The sequence below is a fragment of the Brassica rapa genome, chromosome A03 (genome assembly GCF_000309985.2).
Source record: "Brassica rapa cultivar Chiifu-401-42 chromosome A03, CAAS_Brap_v3.01, whole genome shotgun sequence".
Taxonomy (NCBI): domain Eukaryota; kingdom Viridiplantae; phylum Streptophyta; class Magnoliopsida; order Brassicales; family Brassicaceae; genus Brassica; species Brassica rapa.
In genome coordinates this window covers 24,922,709-24,942,510 of record NC_024797.2, presented here as the reverse complement: position 1 = coordinate 24,942,510, position 19,802 = coordinate 24,922,709, and the positions used below count along the sequence as shown (strand labels likewise).

Here is a 19,802-nt window from a genome sequence, read left to right as displayed (position 1 = left end):
CCAACGTGTCCTGCGGTGCAGCACCTTTTATTTGCAGATGACAGCTTCTTCCTATGCCGGGCATCACTAGCAGAGTGTGCAGAATTTCTTCGTCGTCTGAAGTTGTATGGGGACTCTTCAGGCCAGGTCATCAATTTTCAAAAGTCTGCAATAACATTTGGTGCTGGGATCGATCCGGTTATGAAGAGATTGTTGTCTGAGTTCCTGAATATAGAGAATGAAGGTGGTGATGGGAAGTATCTTGGATTACCTGAATGCTTCAGTGGTTCTAAAAGGAAGTTGCTTGCGTATATAGGGGAAAAGCTGGGTAAAAGACTTCAAGGATGGTTTGCCAAAAAGCTTTCCCTTGGTGGAAAGGAGGTTCTCCTTAAGTCAATTGCTATGGCTTTACCTGTTTATGCTATGTCCTGTTTTAGATTGACAAAGCATCACTGCCAGAAAATCATGAGTGCAATGGCGAGTTTTTGGTGGGATGAGTGTGACGAAAAGAGGAAGATACATTGGGTATCATGGCCAAAACTCTGCATTTCTAAGGAGAATGGTGGCTTGGGATTTAGAGATATTGAGGATTTCAACCAAGCTCTCCTAGCAAAACAGGCTTGGAGGTTGTTAAATGAACCTAATAGTTTGCTTGCGAGGATCTACAAAGGAAGGTATTATGCTAATACGGGTTTTATGGAGTGTGGGAAAGGGTATAGACCGTCGTACGCGTGGAGGAGCATCTTTTTTGGCAGGGAGTTGTTAAGTAAGGGGCTGATTAGATCCATCGGTGATGGCCAGTCAACTTTGGTGTGGAGTCAGAAATGGATTATGGATGAAGTGCCGCGCAGACCTATTAACAAGGAGATGATGATTGATGTTAACCTAAAAGTCTCCGATCTTAAGCTGAATGAGAATCAATGGGACGGAGATAAGCTTCAAGAGATCTTTCCTATTAATGAGGTTAACCGGATATTACATATGCCTGTGGGTAACATAGCGGACAAAGACATCTGGGCTTATTCCTCTCATGGCTCTTATACGGTTAAGAGTGGATACATGGTGGCTACAAAAGAAAAGGAACAGCAGGCTTTACAAATGAGTTTGGCTACTCAAGGGTTGTTGGAGCTGAAGAGAGCCATTTGGAAGGTCCCAACAGTTCCAAAAATTAGAAGTTTTATGTGGAGAGCGGTTTCTGGAGCCTTAGCTGTCTCTGAAAGACTGAATACACGTGGGATGCATGTGGATACAGTCTGCAAGCTCTGTAAACAAGGAGTCGAGTCGATCAAACATGTTCTTTTCGAATGTGAGATTGCACAAGAGATGTGGTCTTTAGCGGGTTTTCAACAAGGTCCATCGATAACTGATAATAGTCTGATTGGTTGGTTGTCAAGCTACCTCAAACTAATGTCGGTGGATTCCCATCCGGTCTCACAAAGAAGAGCGATACCATGGGTTCTCTGGAGCATTTGGAAGAATCGAAATAAGGTCTTGTACGCAGATTCTCAAGACTCATTAGCTTCTCAAGTTACTCAGGCAGGTGAAGAGGCTAGGATCTGGAATGAGTTAAATGTAGAGCAGCAACCGCTGGAGTCTATAGGTGGCCTGATGGGAGAGAACAGGCGATGGGATCCACCATTAATAGGTACTGTGAAATGTAATATTCACTCGAATTGGAGAAACGCTAAACTGCATAGTGGGGGCGCTTTTATGATTCGTGATCATAGAGGAGATGTTCTTCATCATGCGCGAGAAGCATTCACGTTCTCTCCTGATAGATTAACATCGGAGTTGCGCTGTTTGGAATGGGCGCTGCAAAGTATGAAAGATCTCGGCTATCAGGATGTAGTGGTTGGGTCTGATCTGCATGATCTTATCAATGCCGTAATGAGACAAGTAAATTGGCCAAGGTTCAGGGCAATACTGTCAAGAGTGAGTACACTCTGTTTGTCCTTCCCTTCTGTGGCCTTTGAATCTGAGTCTGCATCATCAAATGGTATTGCACGGGAGATTGCTAAGAGCGTGCTGCGCGACGGGCGTTTTCAATCTTATTTGGCAATGGGTGGACCATGGCTTCACCAACAAATTGTTAGAGAAGCAAACCTTATACACTCGTAGATCTTTTTTAAGATTGAGTGTTTATATTTTGTTGTCTCTATTACTCTGTTTCACTACTTTACCCTTTGGGTTGTATTATTCATGATTTGAAGTTAAAAAAAAAAAAATTAACATTATTTTTAGGTAGTTTCAGATGTTTTTGGTTATTTAATATATTTTAATATATGTTTAGGATTTAAAATATTAGATCCGAACCAACAACTTTAATTCGATTTTATCTTTTAGACTTGTCTGAAGTATCATATACCATTTCCATTCTCGCATGCTTGCTAGCTGGTTGATAACTGCTTATCAGCACTTGTTTTTTTTTTTTGCAAAAACTTCTCTATATATTCAATGCAAGAGTTTACAGAACATACAACAGTTATGGTAGCTTATTCTTAGCTTCTAGGGTGATAACCGAAACAGAGGAGACAAGCCCAAAAGCAAAAGAAGTCCAAAAACCGCTTAAAATGAGTTAAACCCAACCGCCTCCAGGTGCGCACATGAACTGAGACTGAAGGTACCGCTCATACCACATGTACTAAGCCAATCCTTGAGAGGACAGAAGAAGCTACCAACGCACAGAGACCAAGCAACCGACAACCAAAGACCCGATGAATCTCTAAATGGCTCAAATCCCTTTGGTTTAAATAATAGTAGCAAACCCACATTACAAATTGTTCATGAGGAGAGTACCTGGACAGTCAACATAACTGCTCTAGAGGAGAATGCACATGGTAGAGTGATGCAACAAAAGTGAAAACCTGAGGAGGATCAAGATGTTGGTGGCGAGAGAAGAAGCACAGGCCGCAATCACTAATCTGAACCTATCAGAGCGGCAAGGGAAAGAAGCACATACACTGACTAGGTCACTAACTAGGACCCAAAACAAGGACAATCCAAGAATCATCCAAAGAAAGAGCCGAGGAGAAACAATGTCAGAAAAGCCGGAGAGAAACAAGGGAAGCCTTTGACAGAAACAGAACACATCGACAAGGGTAAGGCGGCAAGGAAAGAGCACAGAGCAGGCTTGATATGTGAAGAGACACTCATCTCAACCAAACTTTCAGAACCAGGACAACCTCAGAAAACACGAACACACCAACAACAGAGGAGGAACATAGAAATATACGAAGGCACAAGAGAAGACAGAGACATGCGCAAGAGGAACCAAACTAAGGAGAAGGGCTAGCAATCCAGAAAAATTCGAGTAGATCTGACCCACCAATAACCAGATCTAGGCCTTCTAACGCATATCTCAAGCTCTACCGAAGTAGACAACACCACCGTAATTCAGAGCCAAGAACACAATCGACATAACGACACAAGAGAGAAAGGGAAACAGAGAAGAGCATACAGCGAAGACGCTGAAGCCCATCTCCTCCCAGGAAGAATCGATGACGGTGGATACTAGGGTTCGTAGATGAGGAAGAGAGACACTAGAGAGAGTTTCTAAACCCTCTCTTGCTCCCATGTTTTTTATATCACCACTTGTTGCCGCCATTTTCTTTGTCAATCGTAAACGTGTGATATTTCCAAAATGTAGTAAATCTACTATCAACTGATGGAAGCTAATAAATTATCGAAGAACAAAGCTTTGATCTCAAGTTCGGATTCTCATGTTTGAATTTGTTACGGAAACAAGAACATATTGTTGAAAATATTATTTGCAGTGCTTGCAAAAGCTTTTTATGAAATCTCAATTTCAAAATACAACAGTTTCTATGGTCTAGCCTTTGTAATTAGCATCCTTTATTACCCTTCATCTGCAGTTGTTTTACAAAAAGAAAAAAGAAATAGAAAGAAGAACAAAACTAAATATAAAAGACTTGTCCAACGTTCAAAAGGGTTTCATGAGGAACATGTAAGATAACACTATTCTCTCTACAAATCTTATCAAGAAACGCATATACATAATCAATCGCAATCTTTTTAGGAAGCCATGATCCATTTCTTGCTTTCACCACAGTGTTCCCCATGATATGAACAACCCCTGACTCTTTACATGTCTTTAGAAACTCCAACTCATCCTCCTCCTCCTCCTCCTCTTCCTCCACCGTGTTGTTCTGACTTAAACTCGTTGCATTACGGGGTGAATCAGCTGGAACTATCGTGTCTAGGGTTGACACAGTGTAGTCCACCATCGATGAGAACATATCCATGTTGCTGTTGTTGTGGTTGCTATTGTTACGGAGCAACTCATCTCTAGACTCTTGTGTATAGTTGACTGAGAACGCGCTGCTGTAGGTGCTTGAGGTTAAAGCTGGCTCCATCATAGTTTCGATTCGGATGAAAGAGGAGAGGTTAGTTAACAGTTTGTTTTCAAAATCATCGTCTTTCCTGTGTAGATCTTTGTAACCATACCTATAACATTTTTTTATAGAGATTTCAAACGCTTTGTCTAAAGAACATATAAGAAGAAAGGACAGTACCTGGCTACGCAGCGGAACATTCTGAACTTCTTCGGTCCGATTCTCTTCACAAGAAACCTCTCTTCTTCAGGGACAGTGTAGACCGGAAGGTACTTGACGCAGACAAAGACTACCACAGAGTGAATCGCGGGCAGGTTAGTGATGAAATGAGAGAAGATGTGAGGGACACCACTCGCTAACTCTGTGTAGACTAACCCTACCCCTGGGACACGAACAAGCCCGAGGCTAGGACCAAGACCGAGTATCCAACTCATGGAAACTTTGCTGTGCATTTCGAACTCATACTTCTTGACTGTTGCGTACTGCCAAACCGACATTACTAGAAGAGAGATGGCTGCTATGATTAGCGGAACCCAGCCTCCTTGGTTGACCTTTAAGAGCACAGCCGAGAAGTACGACAGCTCCACCACGAGCGAGAGGAAGGCGAATATAAGGACAAGGATCCAGTGGCACCTCCACACGAGCAGCATGGTTAGTACCATTAGTAACGTGGTCACAAGCATCACAAGCACAACCGCAGTCCCTAACCTCAACAAGATATAACCAAAACAGTCAGATGATACGTATTGGAGATAACTCGAGAAGCAAGATGTGCATTTTGCGGACCAACTGTTACGTATTAAAATCCAACTATAAAGTCTATGATCCCAAACCGAAAGATATTATATAAATATTATTGTGACAATGATTTGCTGATTTAGATATATATCATAAGATTTAGATAAGTTCTATTCCTGGTTGACATAGGTTTAAGTCTTTTTGTATACATATTCTTGCTCTATAAGTATCTCCAATAATAAGCAAGAACCCTTTCATTTCGTCACTATCACCATACATCTTACCGTATGCATTTCCGATTTGGCTCTGATTCTTGAAACTAGCAGTGACGGCGATGCAGCCAAGCATGAGCATCCAGTTAATATCAGGGCAATAGATCTGACCAACGAACTTCTTGGAAGTATGTACAATTTTAACACGAGGAAAACATCCATGAGACACAGCCTGCTTGATAATCGAGTAAGTCCCTGATATCGCAGCTTGGCTCCCAACGATTGCAGCTCCAGTGGCAACTACAAACATTGGCCAATATACATTCCCTATGTAGTCAAAAAAATCAAAAGAGAGTTTCAGCACTAACGAAGAGAACATTAAATTAAGCAACAAGGTTTAGGAACAAACTTGGGATAGATGCATAGAACGCGTCATCGTAATGATCCTTGTTGTTCACGAGATACGCAGCTTGTCCGCAGTACGATAGAAGAAGACAAGGAAACACAAAGAAGGTGAAAGCGAGCTGTATCGCTAGTAACGGGAAGTAAGCAATGTCTGCGTATAGAGCCTCTGTGCCTGTAATGCTGAGAAGAATGCCGCCGAGGGAGATCCAACCATCTCGACCTCGTCTTTTGAAGTACAAGTATACATATGTTGGCGAAAACGCTTTTAAAACGCGCGTGTCGTGTTTGAAGATGTTGTATATGCCAGTGGCTCCAATGAAGAGGAACCAAATGAAGACAATAGGGGCAAAGAGCCACCCGACTTTGTCTGTACCGTAGTGTTGCATACTGAACAAGCCTACTAAAATGACAATGGACATAACCACAACAATGTCTGCAACAACAACAAGTAGAAAAGTTAGAAGGAACTAACTGACATAAAGGTGCAGTGAATGTTTTGTTACCGCTGCTCATCTTTGGGCTACTGACTTTGATCCCACCAGTCGCTGAAAGAACTATGAGAAGATTGTTTTGTCATCAACCTTGAGTACAAAAAAAAAAAAGACAAGAAGGTTGTTAATTACCAGAGATGGCTGGAGTTAAGATACCATCACCGATCATCATACAAGTCCCGAGAAGAACAACGAAGAGAAGAGCTCTCTTTCTAGATTCTTTACTCTCTAACCACTTCTTTGTTTTAGCAGCAAAAGACCCTTCAGCGACTAAAGTTCGACTATAAGTAGTCAGATCCTCATCGCTGCGTTGCTGATTCGGGATGAGATTCACTTTAGCATGTCTACAAAGCAGTGAGTATATAGCTAAAGTCCCACCTGCACACAAACATTGAGTATAAACTAAACCGGTTTGGTTAAAAACAATGATCAAGCTTTTTAAAAGCTTACCTTGACCATTGTCATTAGCTTTGCAGACAATAAACACATACTTGATGAGAGGTATAAGCAGAAGAGAGTAAATGATCAAAGAAAGAGCTCCGATTACATCTTCACTGTCTTTAATCCCATCAGGGAATGTATTGTAGAACACATACAATGGAGAAGTCCCTAAATCGCCATAAACTATGCCTAGACTTTGGAATGATAGTCTCAGTAGCATCCACATTGACAAGCCCTGATGACAAGTCGAAAAGTCGTATTAAAAAATATGGAAACTTTCTTGAAACTAAAACAGAGTAAAACAGGGTAAAACAGGGTAAAACAGGGTAAAACAGGGTAAAACAGAGAAAGTCATTACCTTTTCTCTGTACATAATCTTAATCTTATTAGCTTCTTCATCCATGGATTGATCAAGTTTCTGCTCTAGCTCCCACATAGCTCCAATGTGTCTTTCTTCAATCGTGTTCTCTCCTTCTGCTACAGATGCTTCTACCCTTTCCGACATTTTTGTAATCAGGAAACAACAACTTAGCTTCTTGAACTTTCCCCTAAACTGACTCGAGCCCTAGAAATCGGGAGTCACTTGGGGAAAGATTCGCCTGAGATGAGAATTCTTTACGTAAGTAAAAGAAGCAAGTCGAGTCATTACATAACAACTTGTGTCTTGTCAACTCTGGTTCTGTCATGGAATTGGATAAAGGCTACACCAGAAAGAACCTGGTGAAGAAAGGGACCGCCCTTTTTATCAGAAGAACCAGCAATGAAATGATAAATATGATATAATAATATAATAGCCAAAAGAAGAATCTTTAACAACTATGAAGATTATACGAAAAGATGTCTTTTTGTCTCTCTTCTTTATTTCTTCGTTTCAGATATTAACAACAACAGACAGTGACCAAGGAGAAGAAAAGAAAGAACAAGAGCTGTAGATTGAATGACACAACTTTTTAAGTTCAGAAGACGCTGACAAAATTGAAGACTAGTGGCAGAGACACACACGAGCAGTTAAATTTTCTTTTCTTTTTGTGTTTACTATTGTATCAGTATACACTTTTTCCAATATTGGCATATACTTCAATTTCTGATTGTGACATATGACCAATCGTGCACACAAAAAAGAAGGAAAAAAAAGACATGACATATCCAACTTTTGAAAAAAAAAGAACAAACCAGGAAAAAAGAAGTTAAATTTTCTTTTCTCATACTTATTGACACTGTATGGATAGGATATTCCATATATCACATTCTCGTTGTTTCGCAAAAAATATCAGTTATTTTCTAAATGATTTTATATTTTCAATGTAACTTTATATATTTATTTATTTGTCTTTTCAATAACCAATATTTTTTTATCAAAATCAAGTTTGTTTACTTAATTGTATATTAAATAAAGATAGACTAGTATACTTTATAAATTTTTTAATTAGAGTAAAATATGTCACAATGATTTTTTTTTTTTGTAAAACAGAAAGAGTATATGTTAAAATATGTATAAGCTTAATTCTTAACTTAATTCATGATGTTTAGAAAGCAAAAATATATCTATTTTATTTCGACATGTAAAAGACATTCATAATATCATGTTAGCAGAGGATTACCAACAAAATCATGTTAGCAGAGTAAAATGGTACTTAAAATGAGTTTTCAATACTTCAAAATAAAATCAAGGAGTCTTTAAAATACTTTAAATATATAAGCCCAAATGTATTCTGTGATGCTAATATGTTCCATGTTTATTTTTATTGCTTTCAAATTTATATATAAATAAATAAAGAGAACCCCAACGAAAAATATAATCTGCCTAAATATTTGTTCCTTAGAACTTAGTTATAAAAATACAATCTAAAATTACTAAATTGTTGCCATAATGTTGCTAATAAAGCTACATTTTGAAACTTCATATTACCTCGCAATTCATGTTAATATCTAATTGTTCTACATGTTCATTGTTCACCTTAAAATTGTTTCTTAACTTGTCATTTATGAGATTGTTTACTTTGGTTCAACTTTTTTATCCCCTCCAGGTTTAATTATTGCTAACCAGTTACTAAACAAATGTACTTTTCAATATCAAGATATTCACAGAATAAAATGTAAAACTTGTTTTTATTTGATTAAAACTTAGATTTTTATGTTCAAAGATCAGCTTCTATGATTAATTTAATATTTTTATTACTACATATATTATAGGTGTTTGTTGAAGAAGTTTCCACTATTCCAAGTCTTTGTAAACTTTGTGCAAAGAAAATAATTATTTTTAGTAGTTAAAGTTTTGAAATTAGTATTAATTTGATTAGACTTAGAGACCCACATATTACCATGATAGGCATGACCTTGTTGTCACCATGTTTAGGAGCTTTGGCTTTGACTTTTTGTGAAGAGATGCTTGAAAGAGGTCAAAGAAGAAATAAAAGTATAAGCAAGTTCACAATCAATCGATCTCCAAACTTCATCACAAGCACTCATCCAGATAAAAAAAATCATGTTCCATAAGCTAAATACATCATAGTAGGTTTGTTTAGAAAGATTGACAAGGAAAAAGAAATCAAGTATCAGCTAGTTCACAAGCTAAATAAATCAAGTGAAAACAAATTTCATAGCTATTTGATACAAACAAAATACACCGCTTACAAGTGATAGTCAAGTATCAGCATGTTCACAATATCTTGAAGAGATATCAAAATTCATAACTAGTAAGTGCTAATCATATGAAACAACACCTAATCTATTTTTGGTAACAAAGCCACAATCACATAGCAAAACAAAAGGAGTATCAGATTCGTTCCCCAAGCAAAATCAATCAAGTGAAAACAAACTTCATCCATGCTTGATACAAACAAAATACATCATATCGCTTACGACTGATAATCATCTGAAACAAAAACGAATATGGAATACGATGTGAAACCTAACGAAACTGAACCACTGATACTTAAAGAATATGAACGATCCTTGCGCTTTCTGTTCTCCATTGTTTAGGAAACTGAAGAAATCAACAGGGAGAGCGAGCTAGAGATACAATGAAGTTTTCGATTTTGAATTTTGGTGACAGATAAAATGAAGATTTTAGAGGTGAGCGAGAAGGCTTTACGGACAAAAATAATTAATACTACTAATAATAAAATAAGCATTATATTAATATTTTTTTGTACATGAAACATTAGATTTTGAATGGTGACGAAATAAATGATGAGGAACATTTAATTTTTTATCATTCCTATAAAATTACCCAATTTATAAAGAATAATTTCTTTTTCATTCTTTCTCATTTTTTTTCGGTAGAGCATATATTATTTCTCGTTAAGTTTGGGAAGGCACAGTCAATAATATTTTTTAAATAGTCATATCAATTAGAGCCTAAAACTCTGTGTTGCCACGTTGGCTCTGAGTTATACTTTTCTAACCTTGCAATCCAAGGTTTGATTAACATTGGTTGCATTATTCATTATTTTTTTTTCCCTTTCGAAAAGAAACCAGGTCACTGAATCCAAATTTATGTTTCTCTTTTAATAATTTTTCAAGGGTAATGTGGTTGCTTTTAGACTGCTTTTTCTATATGCATGCAGATCATCATTTACTTTAGATCATACTAAATTATGATGGTGCCGTGCTCCATTTATTACTACTTACCATCCATCTTCTTATATCTCTAATAATACTATAGCTAATTGTGGAGAAGAAAGTCGAGCCGCAGCTCTGTTCTTGTAGAAATTGTTGGAGCCGCAGCTCGTGTTACCTTAGCCGAATGTTGTTTGTTGCATTGTAAATCAGTTCATACCGCTTTTTATCAACTGTTAGTGAATTTGAAAGACTGAGAGCTGGATTTCGACTATGATCACCAATAAAGGGGTGTGAATCTATCTACCAAGATTCTAAGACAGCGAAGTACAAAACCTCCTAGTTATTTCCAGTTATTTCCAGTTTCTTTTATTGATGGTGTTCATGATTGAAAGTATAAACCTTAGTGGCCTGTAATTTTTTTCTTTGTTCATAATCAATTTAAAATTTCAGCAAAAAAAAAAAAAAAAAGAAGTACAAAACCTCTCTTTTTCTTACCCATGTAAAAAGTACATTAGTTTTCACCACAAAGAAGTGGGTTTTCTAATAGATATCAACTTTGTAAGTAGAAAGATACGAACCTATTTTGTTTTGTTTTTCTAATGCAAAGGTCGGTTAGTGGGCGTGACAAAAGCAATGATCACAGGTGACTCGGTTAGTGGACCAACCGACGTCGTATTGTAACTAATCTAAGAATTGTATATCGTTCTAATGATCACAGGTGGGCGTGACCATAGCAATGACATAAGCCGTCGCCAGTATTGACTCTCTAAAACTTTTGGATCTATGTATATAAACTGTATTAGCTGAAACATAATATATAGAAGCTTTAGTTGATGTCTTACTCCACCATCCTCAGCCACAACAGCTTCCTCTCTCTCGCTACAAAGTTCACTACTTGAAGAGATTCCAACTCTCAGTTTCCAGCTGAATCTGGAAGATACCATCTTTACATCTCGTATGCTTGTCCATGGGCTTCTAGATGCCTCTCATACTTGAAGATCAAAGGACTTGACGATGCTATAAGCTTCTCGGTTCGTAGACTCAAAAGCCCTTTTGAAACTGCTTATGTCCATTTCATGACAGTATTGATTTGAATAGTTTCCTTATTTGATTTCAATCAGTCTGTTAAACCCATTTGGGGAAGGACCAAGGAAAGTGATGAGCATATGGACCAAGATTTGTATACTGTGAGGTGTGAACATAGGGACGAAAAATATTCAAAACTATCATCCGCAATGTTTCTTTAACCAAGTACAACTTCAACCCTGAAGGTAAATTAAAGAAGATGCACTTAGCGTGTGACAATTAAAAACACCTGTGAAAGTATAAAATATGTAATTGTTCATCATATACCGAAAATAATAGACCATAAACTTGACGTGAATATAATGCCGATATTTGTCTACAAATTTGTGTGCATTGCTATAGTTGCATGAGCTCATATCGTAGATCCTCTCAGACCCTTAGCTATCTTTAACTTTGTGACCATGGTGTGCTTGGACACCAAGGGATAGGATCACCTCCTGGGTACAAATCGGTTTTGAACAACAGCATAAACAGACATGGAGAATTGAGGTGGCACATGGGCAATGACGGTGTGAAATGTACGCTAAATGCATCGACTCAAGATTTGTATAGACCCAAAAAAAAAAAAAACATTGAAACAAAAGTAGATAAAATGTTTCCAAACAAAAGGAGAACAACAACCAAAACGCTCAAGCGTTTAGAGATACATCAAGTTCTCAACATCATCCATTCCAATAACATCCCAATTTGTTGTTACATAACGGGTTGATGATTTTGTGATTCCAACTCTTCTCATATGGTTCTTTTGAATGTTGTAAAGAAAAACATAGGACCTAGTTGTTTCTTGTGAGTCGATGCTAATGTTGAGAGTTCGCTTAGAATACCTTATAATTTGAGGTACAAGGATAACCTCGCCTTCTCTAATTGTACCTCGTGGCATCAAACTCGAGTTAACGACCACAGGCATCTGAGAAGGATGAAACACTAATGTCTTACTCGACCACAGATTCGTCTCTGCATCTTCCATAACCCATACCTTCATCACACATTCGTTTTCAAAAGCATCACCTTCGTTTTCAAAAACAGGATAGTCTAAAAAAGCTACCCTTCCATGCCATTCTACAATGTCAATCATAATAGGCAGCCGCGGCCAAAAGACAAGATCCTCAGGTAGTTGGGGTACACTGATTTCTTCAGAAATCATATCGAAACTCACAAGCACACACTTAGACAAATGCGTCCTAGCGAGGTAATAAAGCATACGGCCATTGATATTGACCGTATTAAACTGTGTTAAAGGACGATGTGGTAGACAGCTACTTGGAATATTTCTCCATCGACTTGATACATCTCGTCCTCCTAGTAGCAAGACCCAATGCTCTGACACCCATGTTACTAAGTTCCCAACTCTCTCACCACGTTTTGAAACTGTGCAAAACACTTTATATTGATCATGAACAGAATCGTGTCCGATACCGTACATTGTCCTCTTAGACTTGTCGTTTTCAACTAGGATGCTAGATTCTTCTATGGTGGGTAAGACAACAAGCTGTCTAGTGGTAGTATTATATATTTGAGCACTTTGCTCATTGGTAAAGCACATCAAACCGTGAAAAATTTGAGAGACGGAGTAGCCTTCCATCGCTGGGATTGTTAAATCTTGATCAACTACTAAGGATAACATAGTACTAACGTCCAAGTCAGGAGAAGAGGACGATGATACTAATACATTCTTGTTGTCGATGCCCAACCACATGTATAGACGCGGCCGTGGTGATGAAACTTTTCGAAAAAGGTTGGAAAAATATTTGGAACAAATCAAGGATGACCAGAGCTTTGAGACAGATTTGAACCTCATAAGTGATTTAGGAGGGAGTCTCGTGAGAATATCAATCATGAGATCAAAAGGAATCTCCTGCGAGGGTTCTTGGCTCTTGCATATGTCCTTTGATCTTCTCTTCGTTCTACTTCTATCCCGTTGTAACACGACGGCTAGGTCAAAAGAAAAAGCCATATCACTATAATATTGGCGAGAGGAGTCAGTTTTCTACTTATACCTTTTAAATTAATTATTAGGGAGTTTAATTAGAGATATATTATCTTTGATAAAAAAAATTAGCGAGATATCTTTAATGAACAAAAAAATATACCTAATTTTCAATATTAAAATCTTTTTATTTTGCTTTCATTTTCTTAATTATTTCAAAATAGGTTTATAATTTTAATTTCCTTATTTCTTTATAATTATTTTCCCAAATTACAAATAACAGAAAAAAATACCAACAAAAACTAAAAATGTATAGATTTAATTTATATATATATGTATCTGGTATGTGTGTGTTTTACACAAAGAAAATAAATCTTCATTTTGAAAAATAATTTTGATATTAAAATATATATATAATATTTCTTTTAATTTTTTAATATCCCAAATCACATAATAGAAATAAAAAGGTAAATAATAATATTTTACTAATTAGAAAAGGAAAACAAAAAGAAGTAAATAACAATTTTATCATCTCATATATCTATATAATATTATACCTAATATGGTATCGCAGATCGTGTTACCTTTAGCTGATTTCACTACGGCTTGTTCCTAGTCTGGTAAAACCGTGGAATGTAACCGTTGAGGGAAGGACATGTGTAATGTTGTTGTTGCATTCTAAATCAGTTCATACTGGTTTTATCACCGGGATTTTCGACAAAGAAATGGGTGTGATATCTATCTATCTATTAAGATGTGAAGTACAAAACCTCTCTTCTTTTTTACCCATGTAAAAGTACAATAGTTTTGACCAGAAAGAGTTCGGATTTCTAAAAGATATCAAATTTGTACGGATACCTGACAATCTAACACTAACTAATTAGAAAGATGTGAACTTTTTTTTTTTTGTTTTTATTCCAAGACAAAGGTGTGTGCTTTTTAGGATTGTCATTGTACTGCTCACAGGTGGCTCGTTTAGTGGGCGTGACAAAAGCAATGACATAATGCCGTCGCCAATATTGACTCTCTAAACTTTTTGGATTTATGTATATAAACTGTATTAGCTGAAACATAAATATATAGAAGCTTTAGTTGATGTCTTTCTCCACGATCCTCAGCCACAACAGCTTCCTCTCTCTCGCTACAAAGTTCACTACTCGTGGATCTCGTCTTCAGGTACACATCATCGCTTCTTGTCTTTGATCAGATTACTGATTTTGAGACAAAAGTTTCCAACTTTCGATCCGTTTTTCTGTGTCCAAACTAAAATACTCTGTTTTTGTTCATGAAACCTCTGTTTCTCAAACTAAAGTCTGATCTTTTGATTTTTTTTTTTGGTCATAAGTGTACAATAGCAATGGCTCGATCTGCGGTTGATGAGACATCAGACTCGGGAGCATTTCAAAGAACTGCTTCAACATTCCGTAACTTCGTCTCAAGAGATTCTAACTCTCAGTTTCCAGCTGAATCTGGAAGATACCATCTTTACATATCGTATGCTTGTCCATGGGCTTCTAGATGCATCTCATACTTGAAGATTAAAGGACTTGACGATGCTATAAGCTTCTCGGTTCGTTGACTCAAAAGCCCTTTTCAAACTGCTTATGTTCATTACAATAATAGTTTCCTTGTTTGGTTTGCATCAGTCTGTTAAACCCATTTGGGGAAGAACAAAAGAAAGTGATGAGCATATGGGATGGGTCTTCCCGGATTCAGACAATGAGGTCGAAGGAGCTGAGCCTGACCATCTTAATGGTGCTAAGAGTGTAAGAGAACTCTATGAGATTGCTAGTCCAAACTACACCGGGAAGTATACTGTTCCTGTAAGTCTTTTTTTTTTTTTTTGTTAAAGTCTTCTTGAGTTGGAACTAGATGGCTTTTTTTTAATGACAGGTTCTGTGGGATAAGAAGCTCAAGACCGTTGTGAACAATGAGAGCGCAGAGATAATCAGGATGTTCAACACCGAGTTCAATCATATTGCGAGAAACCCTGATCTTGACCTTTACCCTTCTCATCTCCAAGCTAAAATCGATGAAGCTAACGAATGGATCTACAGTGGGATTAACAACGGTGTCTATAGATGTGGGTTTGCAAAAAAACAAGAACCTTACGAGGAGGTAAGTGCTAGAAACGTTACATAGTGTTTATTATTGATCCCACCCATGAGAGTTATGGTTCTTGTTTGTAGGCAGTGCAGCAAGTGTATGAAGCATTAGATAGATGCGAGGAGATTCTTGGAAAGCATCGTTACATCTGCGGTAACACTCTGACTGAAACAGATATCAGGTTGTTTGTGACGCTTATAAGATTTGACGAGGTAAGTGAAAACCGACAAGAACTGAAAAAGAACACAATTAAGGGAACGAGTATGTGATTTTGAAACGTTGATGATGCAGGTTTACGCGGTTCACTTCAAGTGCAACAAGAAACTGTTAAGGGAGTATCCGAATCTGTTCAACTACACGAAAGATATATTTCAAGTCCCTGGTATGAGTAGCACCGTGAACATGAATCACATCAAGCAGCATTACTATGGAAGCCACCCTTCTATTAACCCTTTTGGGATCATCCCTCATGGTCCAAACATCGATTACTCCTCGCCTCATGATCGACACAGATTCTCCAAATGATAAAATAACAAGTCTTTTGCACTTGAAATCTGTCTTCAGAAAGTTTCCAAATAAAGTTTGTCTTTGTATGCTTTGAGAAAAAAAAAAGGTTGATGTTTATCATGTTACAGTTTGTAGTCTCAGTAGTTGAGACAATGTTGGTGTGATGATAATAAATAAACTTTTCTACCGGCTACAACATTGCGTTTCCTGAAATTCGAGGCTTCATGTGAGATTTACAATCTTGCTAGGAACCTCGTTGATAAAAATTCTTGCAACTCAAAACAATTTTGATTTTTCCAAGCCTGTAGCTGGTTTGTTTGTCTCCACAAAATTGAACGTCCAGAACCGGATTTTCCAGCTGCTATCTCAACCGGGATCCCTGAGGTTGTGGGCTTCTTTGATCAAAAGCAAAATCAGAGAGCCAAACTGAAACAGAAACAAAATAGGGGGTTTGTGTAAAATATTAAGCCTGCGACCATTATCCATAATATTATTAAATTATTAATTAATTTGTTATTGGAAGTGTCAATTATTTCAATCTTACGTTATCCATTTGAAAAATTAAATCATTTATTTAATGGATATAGATTACAAGATTGTTTTCTCCCTCCTTAACTTGTACGGCTTAAATTCCAAAGTTCCACCCTTTTGTCTTCACATCTCTCACACAAACCCTAATTTCCCCAAATTGGATTTTCTTAAATCGATTCAACAAATGGCTTTATTACTGGAAGAGATCACTCGATCAGTAGAGACCTTTCTAAAGCTCAAGACTTCAACCCAGAAACCCTACGTTGACCCGAACCTCGACCCGGTTCTTCTCGTCCCGGGTATCGCCGGCTCCATTCTCAACGCCGTTGATCATGACACCGGGAAAGAAGAGCGTGTCTGGGTCAGAATCTTCGGTGCCGACCACGAGTTTCGGACAAAGATGTGGTCTCGCTTCGATCCTACAACTGGTAATAAAAAAAAAGTTTCCTTTTTTGTAGAAAAGTCATGAGCTTTTAGCTTTGTTTAAGCTCTCTGAGGAAACGTTTTCATGTGTAACAGGTAAGACGATTACTCTCGACGCAAACACGAGTATTGTGGTTCCTCAAGACAGAGCTGGTCTGCTTGCAATCGATGTCTTAGACCCTGATCTGGTAAATGTTTATATAGTCTCTACACGTTAGCTTTGTGTAGATTGTTGATCAAGTTAAAGACTTTTGTGTAGATGGTTGGACGCGAGTCAGTGTTCTACTTCCATGAGATGATTGTTGAGATGCTTGGTTGGGGATTCGAAGAAGGCAAAACCCTTTTTGGTTTTGGTTTTGATTTTCGCCAAAGCAACAGGTGTTAAAACAACATATATCTCTTCTTAACTGATTAGTTTATTAACAGTTTTGGTGTTTGTAAAATGGTATGTAGACTTCAGGAAATTATGGAGTTATTTGCTGACAAGTTGGAAGCAGTTTACAAAGCTTCAGGGGAGAAGAAGATTAATGTTATTAGTCATTCTATGGGAGGACTGTTGGTGAAATGTTTCATGAGTCTGCACACTGATGTATGTATATTTATATATAATTCAGTTCTAATGTTATCTTTACATCTCAATCTGATTTTTTTTTCTTATTAGATATTCGAGAAGTATGTACAGAATTGGATTGCTATTGCTGCTCCATTTCGAGGTAACTTCACAGACTTTTTTTAGTACTTACGATTGTACTCAAGAGAGTTACCAGACTGATTGGTTATTGATTTCAGGTGCTCCTGGATATATTACGTCAACTTTACTGAATGGAATGTCATTTGTGAATGGCTGGGAACAGAACTTTTTCGTATCAAAATGGAGCATGCATCAACTGGTAAATGATGATCAGTTAACAATAATCTCTTTTGATTATATATCTTCTGATACAAGTTTTCTCCTTGTTTCAGCTTATTGAGTGTCCATCCATATACGAGCTGATGTGTTGCCCTTATTTCAAATGGGAACTCCCTCCCGTTTTAGAGCTGTGGCTAGAGAAAGAGAGTGATGATGGAGTCGGAACCTCTGGTGTTGTTCTTGAGTCTTACCGTAGTCTGGAAAGCCTTGAAGTTTTCACAAAGTCTCTTTCTGATAATAAAGTAAGTTACACTTTAATTAAAATGACGAACGCATAGAGGTTGCAGTGACTGATCCTTCTCTTTACACAAATGTTCAGGCTGATTATAATGGAGAGTCTATTGATCTTCCATTTAACTGGAAAATCATGGAGTGGGCTAACGAAACCAAGAGAGTGTTACACTCTGCCAAGCTTCCTCCGAAAGTCAAATTCTATAACATATATGGGACCAATTTAGAAACTCCTCATAGTGTTTGGTAATGTTTCTTTATTTCAGTGTTTATTTGTCCTGCCTTCTCTAAATTCGATCTATGTACTCCTCCTGTGCAGCTATGGTAATGAGAAGATGCCTGTCAAAGATCTAACGAACCTAAGATACTTCCAGGTAACCACATAGTTCATCCCTTGTATTAACTATCATTATAATAGACAAGTAACTCATGTTCTGATCTTGTGATCTCAGCCGACGTATATATGTGTTGATGGTGATGGCACTGTGCCGGTGGAGTCTGCCATGGTATGTTGCATTATTGTGTTTCTCTAAAAATACTGAATATTATCATTTCTAACGGTTCCTTTGGTTGTGTCTTTCTAGGCGGATGGGCTTGAAGCAATAGCTAGAGTTGGAGTCCCTGGTGAGCACCGAGGGATCCTCAACGATCACCGTGTCTTCCGTATGCTCAAACAATGGCTAAACGTAGGAGAACCCGACCCGTTCTACAACCCGATAAACGATTACGTCATCCTTCCCACCACATTCGAAATGGAGGAACACCACGAGAACGGTCTGGAGGTTGCTTCCGTGAAAGAATCATGGGACATCACATCAGACGACAACAACAGTGATGGCGCAGCCGCGTCAAGCGTTAGCTCCATATCAGTGTCTCGAACCGGGGATGATCAAAACCCTCGAGCTGAAGCTCGTGCGACGTTAACAGTCCATTCACAAAACGATGGTAGACAACATGTCGAGCTCAATGCTGTCAGTGTCTCTGTTGATGCGTAAAGCGCGTCTTACTCTTCTTACCTTTGTAATGTGTTTAAGTGTCTGTGTCTGTGTCCTGTATATAGCAAACGAATCACGTACCTCGTGTACTTAAATCTTAACAATACAACTCCATGTTCGATTTTTTGTTTTAAGCTTTTGCAAGATTCAGAGTCCACTTTTAATCTAATACATGGAAAACTCAAAGCTTACCATGATGTATCCCTGCAATGTTCGCAATTAGTTGAGGGGTCTAATAATGTTGCCACTAAGCTTTTGGGAACCTAGACAAATATTATGTCTGGTTGTGCTTAGACCGGGATAGTAAAACAGTCTCATCAACAAATGGGTTTGAATATTTCACACAGATATTGACATTTAGCTACAAACTAGATTTCCACCCGCACAACCGTGCGGGTATATATTTTCACATTTATATATATATATAGATATTTGTTTTACTTAATTATTATATATTTTTAATGTTGCTCACATATTTAAATGTTTGTATAATTATGCCAAATATAATAATTTTATAGTTTTCATGCTGTAAATTAAAATCATCACATATATATGTTGCTTATTATATATTTGTCTTATTGAATTTGCGTTTGATTACTAAATTTTTTAATGCATGAAACAACATATATGAAAACAATTGTGTATTTAATTTATTATAATCATGATCCATAATTCAAATCGCTAGATTTTTTTAGTAATTTTTTAATGTTTATTAATTTTATATAATAAATTACTGTATATTAAAAAGTTTAAGATAAGTTAAATTTTTATACATGTATTATATAGTTTACTAATATTAACCCGTTCTACCAACATATTATATTTTTAGCATAAATATTTTATATTTATGAAAATAAAATATGTTAACTTATCAATTTAAAATAATTTTATCATATTTTGTTCA

General features: G+C 37.2%; 4 protein-coding genes across 9 annotated transcripts; 2 read left to right on the top strand and 2 right to left on the bottom strand.

Moving 5' to 3' along the window:
- Positions 1 to 3,814: 3,814 nt before the first annotated feature.
- LOC103861067 (potassium transporter 9) lies at positions 3,815 to 11,211 on the bottom strand. 5 transcript variants are annotated; one of them, XM_009138775.3, is made up of 8 exons: positions 6,977 to 11,211; positions 6,628 to 6,853; positions 6,310 to 6,555; positions 6,190 to 6,240; positions 5,691 to 6,119; positions 5,354 to 5,608; positions 4,512 to 5,034; positions 3,815 to 4,443 (listed from the first exon to the last, which is right to left on the bottom strand). In XM_009138775.3, the coding sequence occupies exons 1-8, from the start codon at positions 7,121 to 7,123 to the stop codon at positions 3,894 to 3,896; spliced, it is 2,427 nt and encodes an 808-aa protein (XP_009137023.2). In that variant the 5' UTR covers positions 7,124 to 11,211; the 3' UTR covers positions 3,815 to 3,893. The 5 variants fall into 5 exon arrangements, with proteins under 5 accessions (XP_009137023.2, XP_009137024.2, XP_033142725.1 ...); XM_009138776.3 differs by having other exon boundaries at positions 6,190 to 6,231; XM_033286834.1 differs by having other exon boundaries at positions 6,310 to 6,853.
- Positions 11,212 to 11,219: 8 nt separating this feature from the next.
- LOC103861064 (F-box protein At4g19940) lies at positions 11,220 to 13,522 on the bottom strand. Its single transcript, XM_009138772.2, has one exon. The coding sequence runs from the start codon at positions 13,220 to 13,222 to the stop codon at positions 11,906 to 11,908; it is 1,317 nt and encodes a 438-aa protein (XP_009137020.2). The 5' UTR covers positions 13,223 to 13,522; the 3' UTR covers positions 11,220 to 11,905.
- A 635-nt stretch (positions 13,523 to 14,157) lies between these two features.
- Positions 14,158 to 16,004, top strand: LOC103861065 (glutathionyl-hydroquinone reductase YqjG). Of its 2 annotated transcripts, none has more exons than XM_009138773.2 (6): positions 14,158 to 14,371; positions 14,541 to 14,765; positions 14,842 to 15,018; positions 15,089 to 15,313; positions 15,385 to 15,513; positions 15,593 to 16,004. In XM_009138773.2, the coding sequence occupies exons 1-6, from the start codon at positions 14,291 to 14,293 to the stop codon at positions 15,824 to 15,826; spliced, it is 1,071 nt and encodes a 356-aa protein (XP_009137021.1). In that variant the 5' UTR covers positions 14,158 to 14,290; the 3' UTR covers positions 15,827 to 16,004. The 2 variants fall into 2 exon arrangements, with proteins under 2 accessions (XP_009137021.1, XP_009137022.1); XM_009138774.2 differs by having other exon boundaries at positions 15,385 to 15,517.
- Positions 16,005 to 16,376: 372 nt separating this feature from the next.
- Positions 16,377 to 19,044, top strand: LOC103861062 (lecithin-cholesterol acyltransferase-like 4). Its single transcript, XM_009138771.2, has 11 exons — positions 16,377 to 16,767; positions 16,859 to 16,950; positions 17,022 to 17,140; positions 17,216 to 17,351; positions 17,424 to 17,475; positions 17,552 to 17,652; positions 17,726 to 17,914; positions 17,992 to 18,149; positions 18,223 to 18,277; positions 18,356 to 18,409; positions 18,488 to 19,044. The coding sequence occupies exons 1-11, from the start codon at positions 16,386 to 16,388 to the stop codon at positions 18,896 to 18,898; spliced, it is 1,749 nt and encodes a 582-aa protein (XP_009137019.1). The 5' UTR covers positions 16,377 to 16,385; the 3' UTR covers positions 18,899 to 19,044.
- Positions 19,045 to 19,802: the final 758 nt, after the last annotated feature.

Coding starts and splice junctions, on each gene's coding strand:
- LOC103861067 (XM_033286834.1), bottom strand. CDS start 7,123: ATGTCGGAAAGGGTAGAAGCATCTGTAGCAGAAGGAGAGAACACGATT. Junction 6,241..6,309: donor CTTAACTCCAGCCATCTCTG/GTAATTAACAAC, acceptor ATCTTCTCATAG/TTCTTTCAGCGACTGGTGGG. Junction 5,609..5,690: donor GTTCTATGCATCTATCCCAA/GTTTGTTCCTAA, acceptor TTGACTACATAG/GGAATGTATATTGGCCAATG.
- LOC103861064 (XM_009138772.2), bottom strand. CDS start 13,222: ATGGCTTTTTCTTTTGACCTAGCCGTCGTGTTACAACGGGATAGAAGT.
- LOC103861065 (XM_009138773.2), top strand. CDS start 14,291: ATGTCTTTCTCCACGATCCTCAGCCACAACAGCTTCCTCTCTCTCGCT. Junction 14,766..14,841: donor ACGATGCTATAAGCTTCTCG/GTTCGTTGACTC, acceptor GGTTTGCATCAG/TCTGTTAAACCCATTTGGGG. Junction 15,514..15,592: donor CGCTTATAAGATTTGACGAG/GTAAGTGAAAAC, acceptor TTGATGATGCAG/GTTTACGCGGTTCACTTCAA.
- LOC103861062 (XM_009138771.2), top strand. CDS start 16,386: ATGGATATAGATTACAAGATTGTTTTCTCCCTCCTTAACTTGTACGGC. Junction 17,141..17,215: donor GATTTTCGCCAAAGCAACAG/GTGTTAAAACAA, acceptor AATGGTATGTAG/ACTTCAGGAAATTATGGAGT. Junction 18,278..18,355: donor CGAACCTAAGATACTTCCAG/GTAACCACATAG, acceptor TTGTGATCTCAG/CCGACGTATATATGTGTTGA.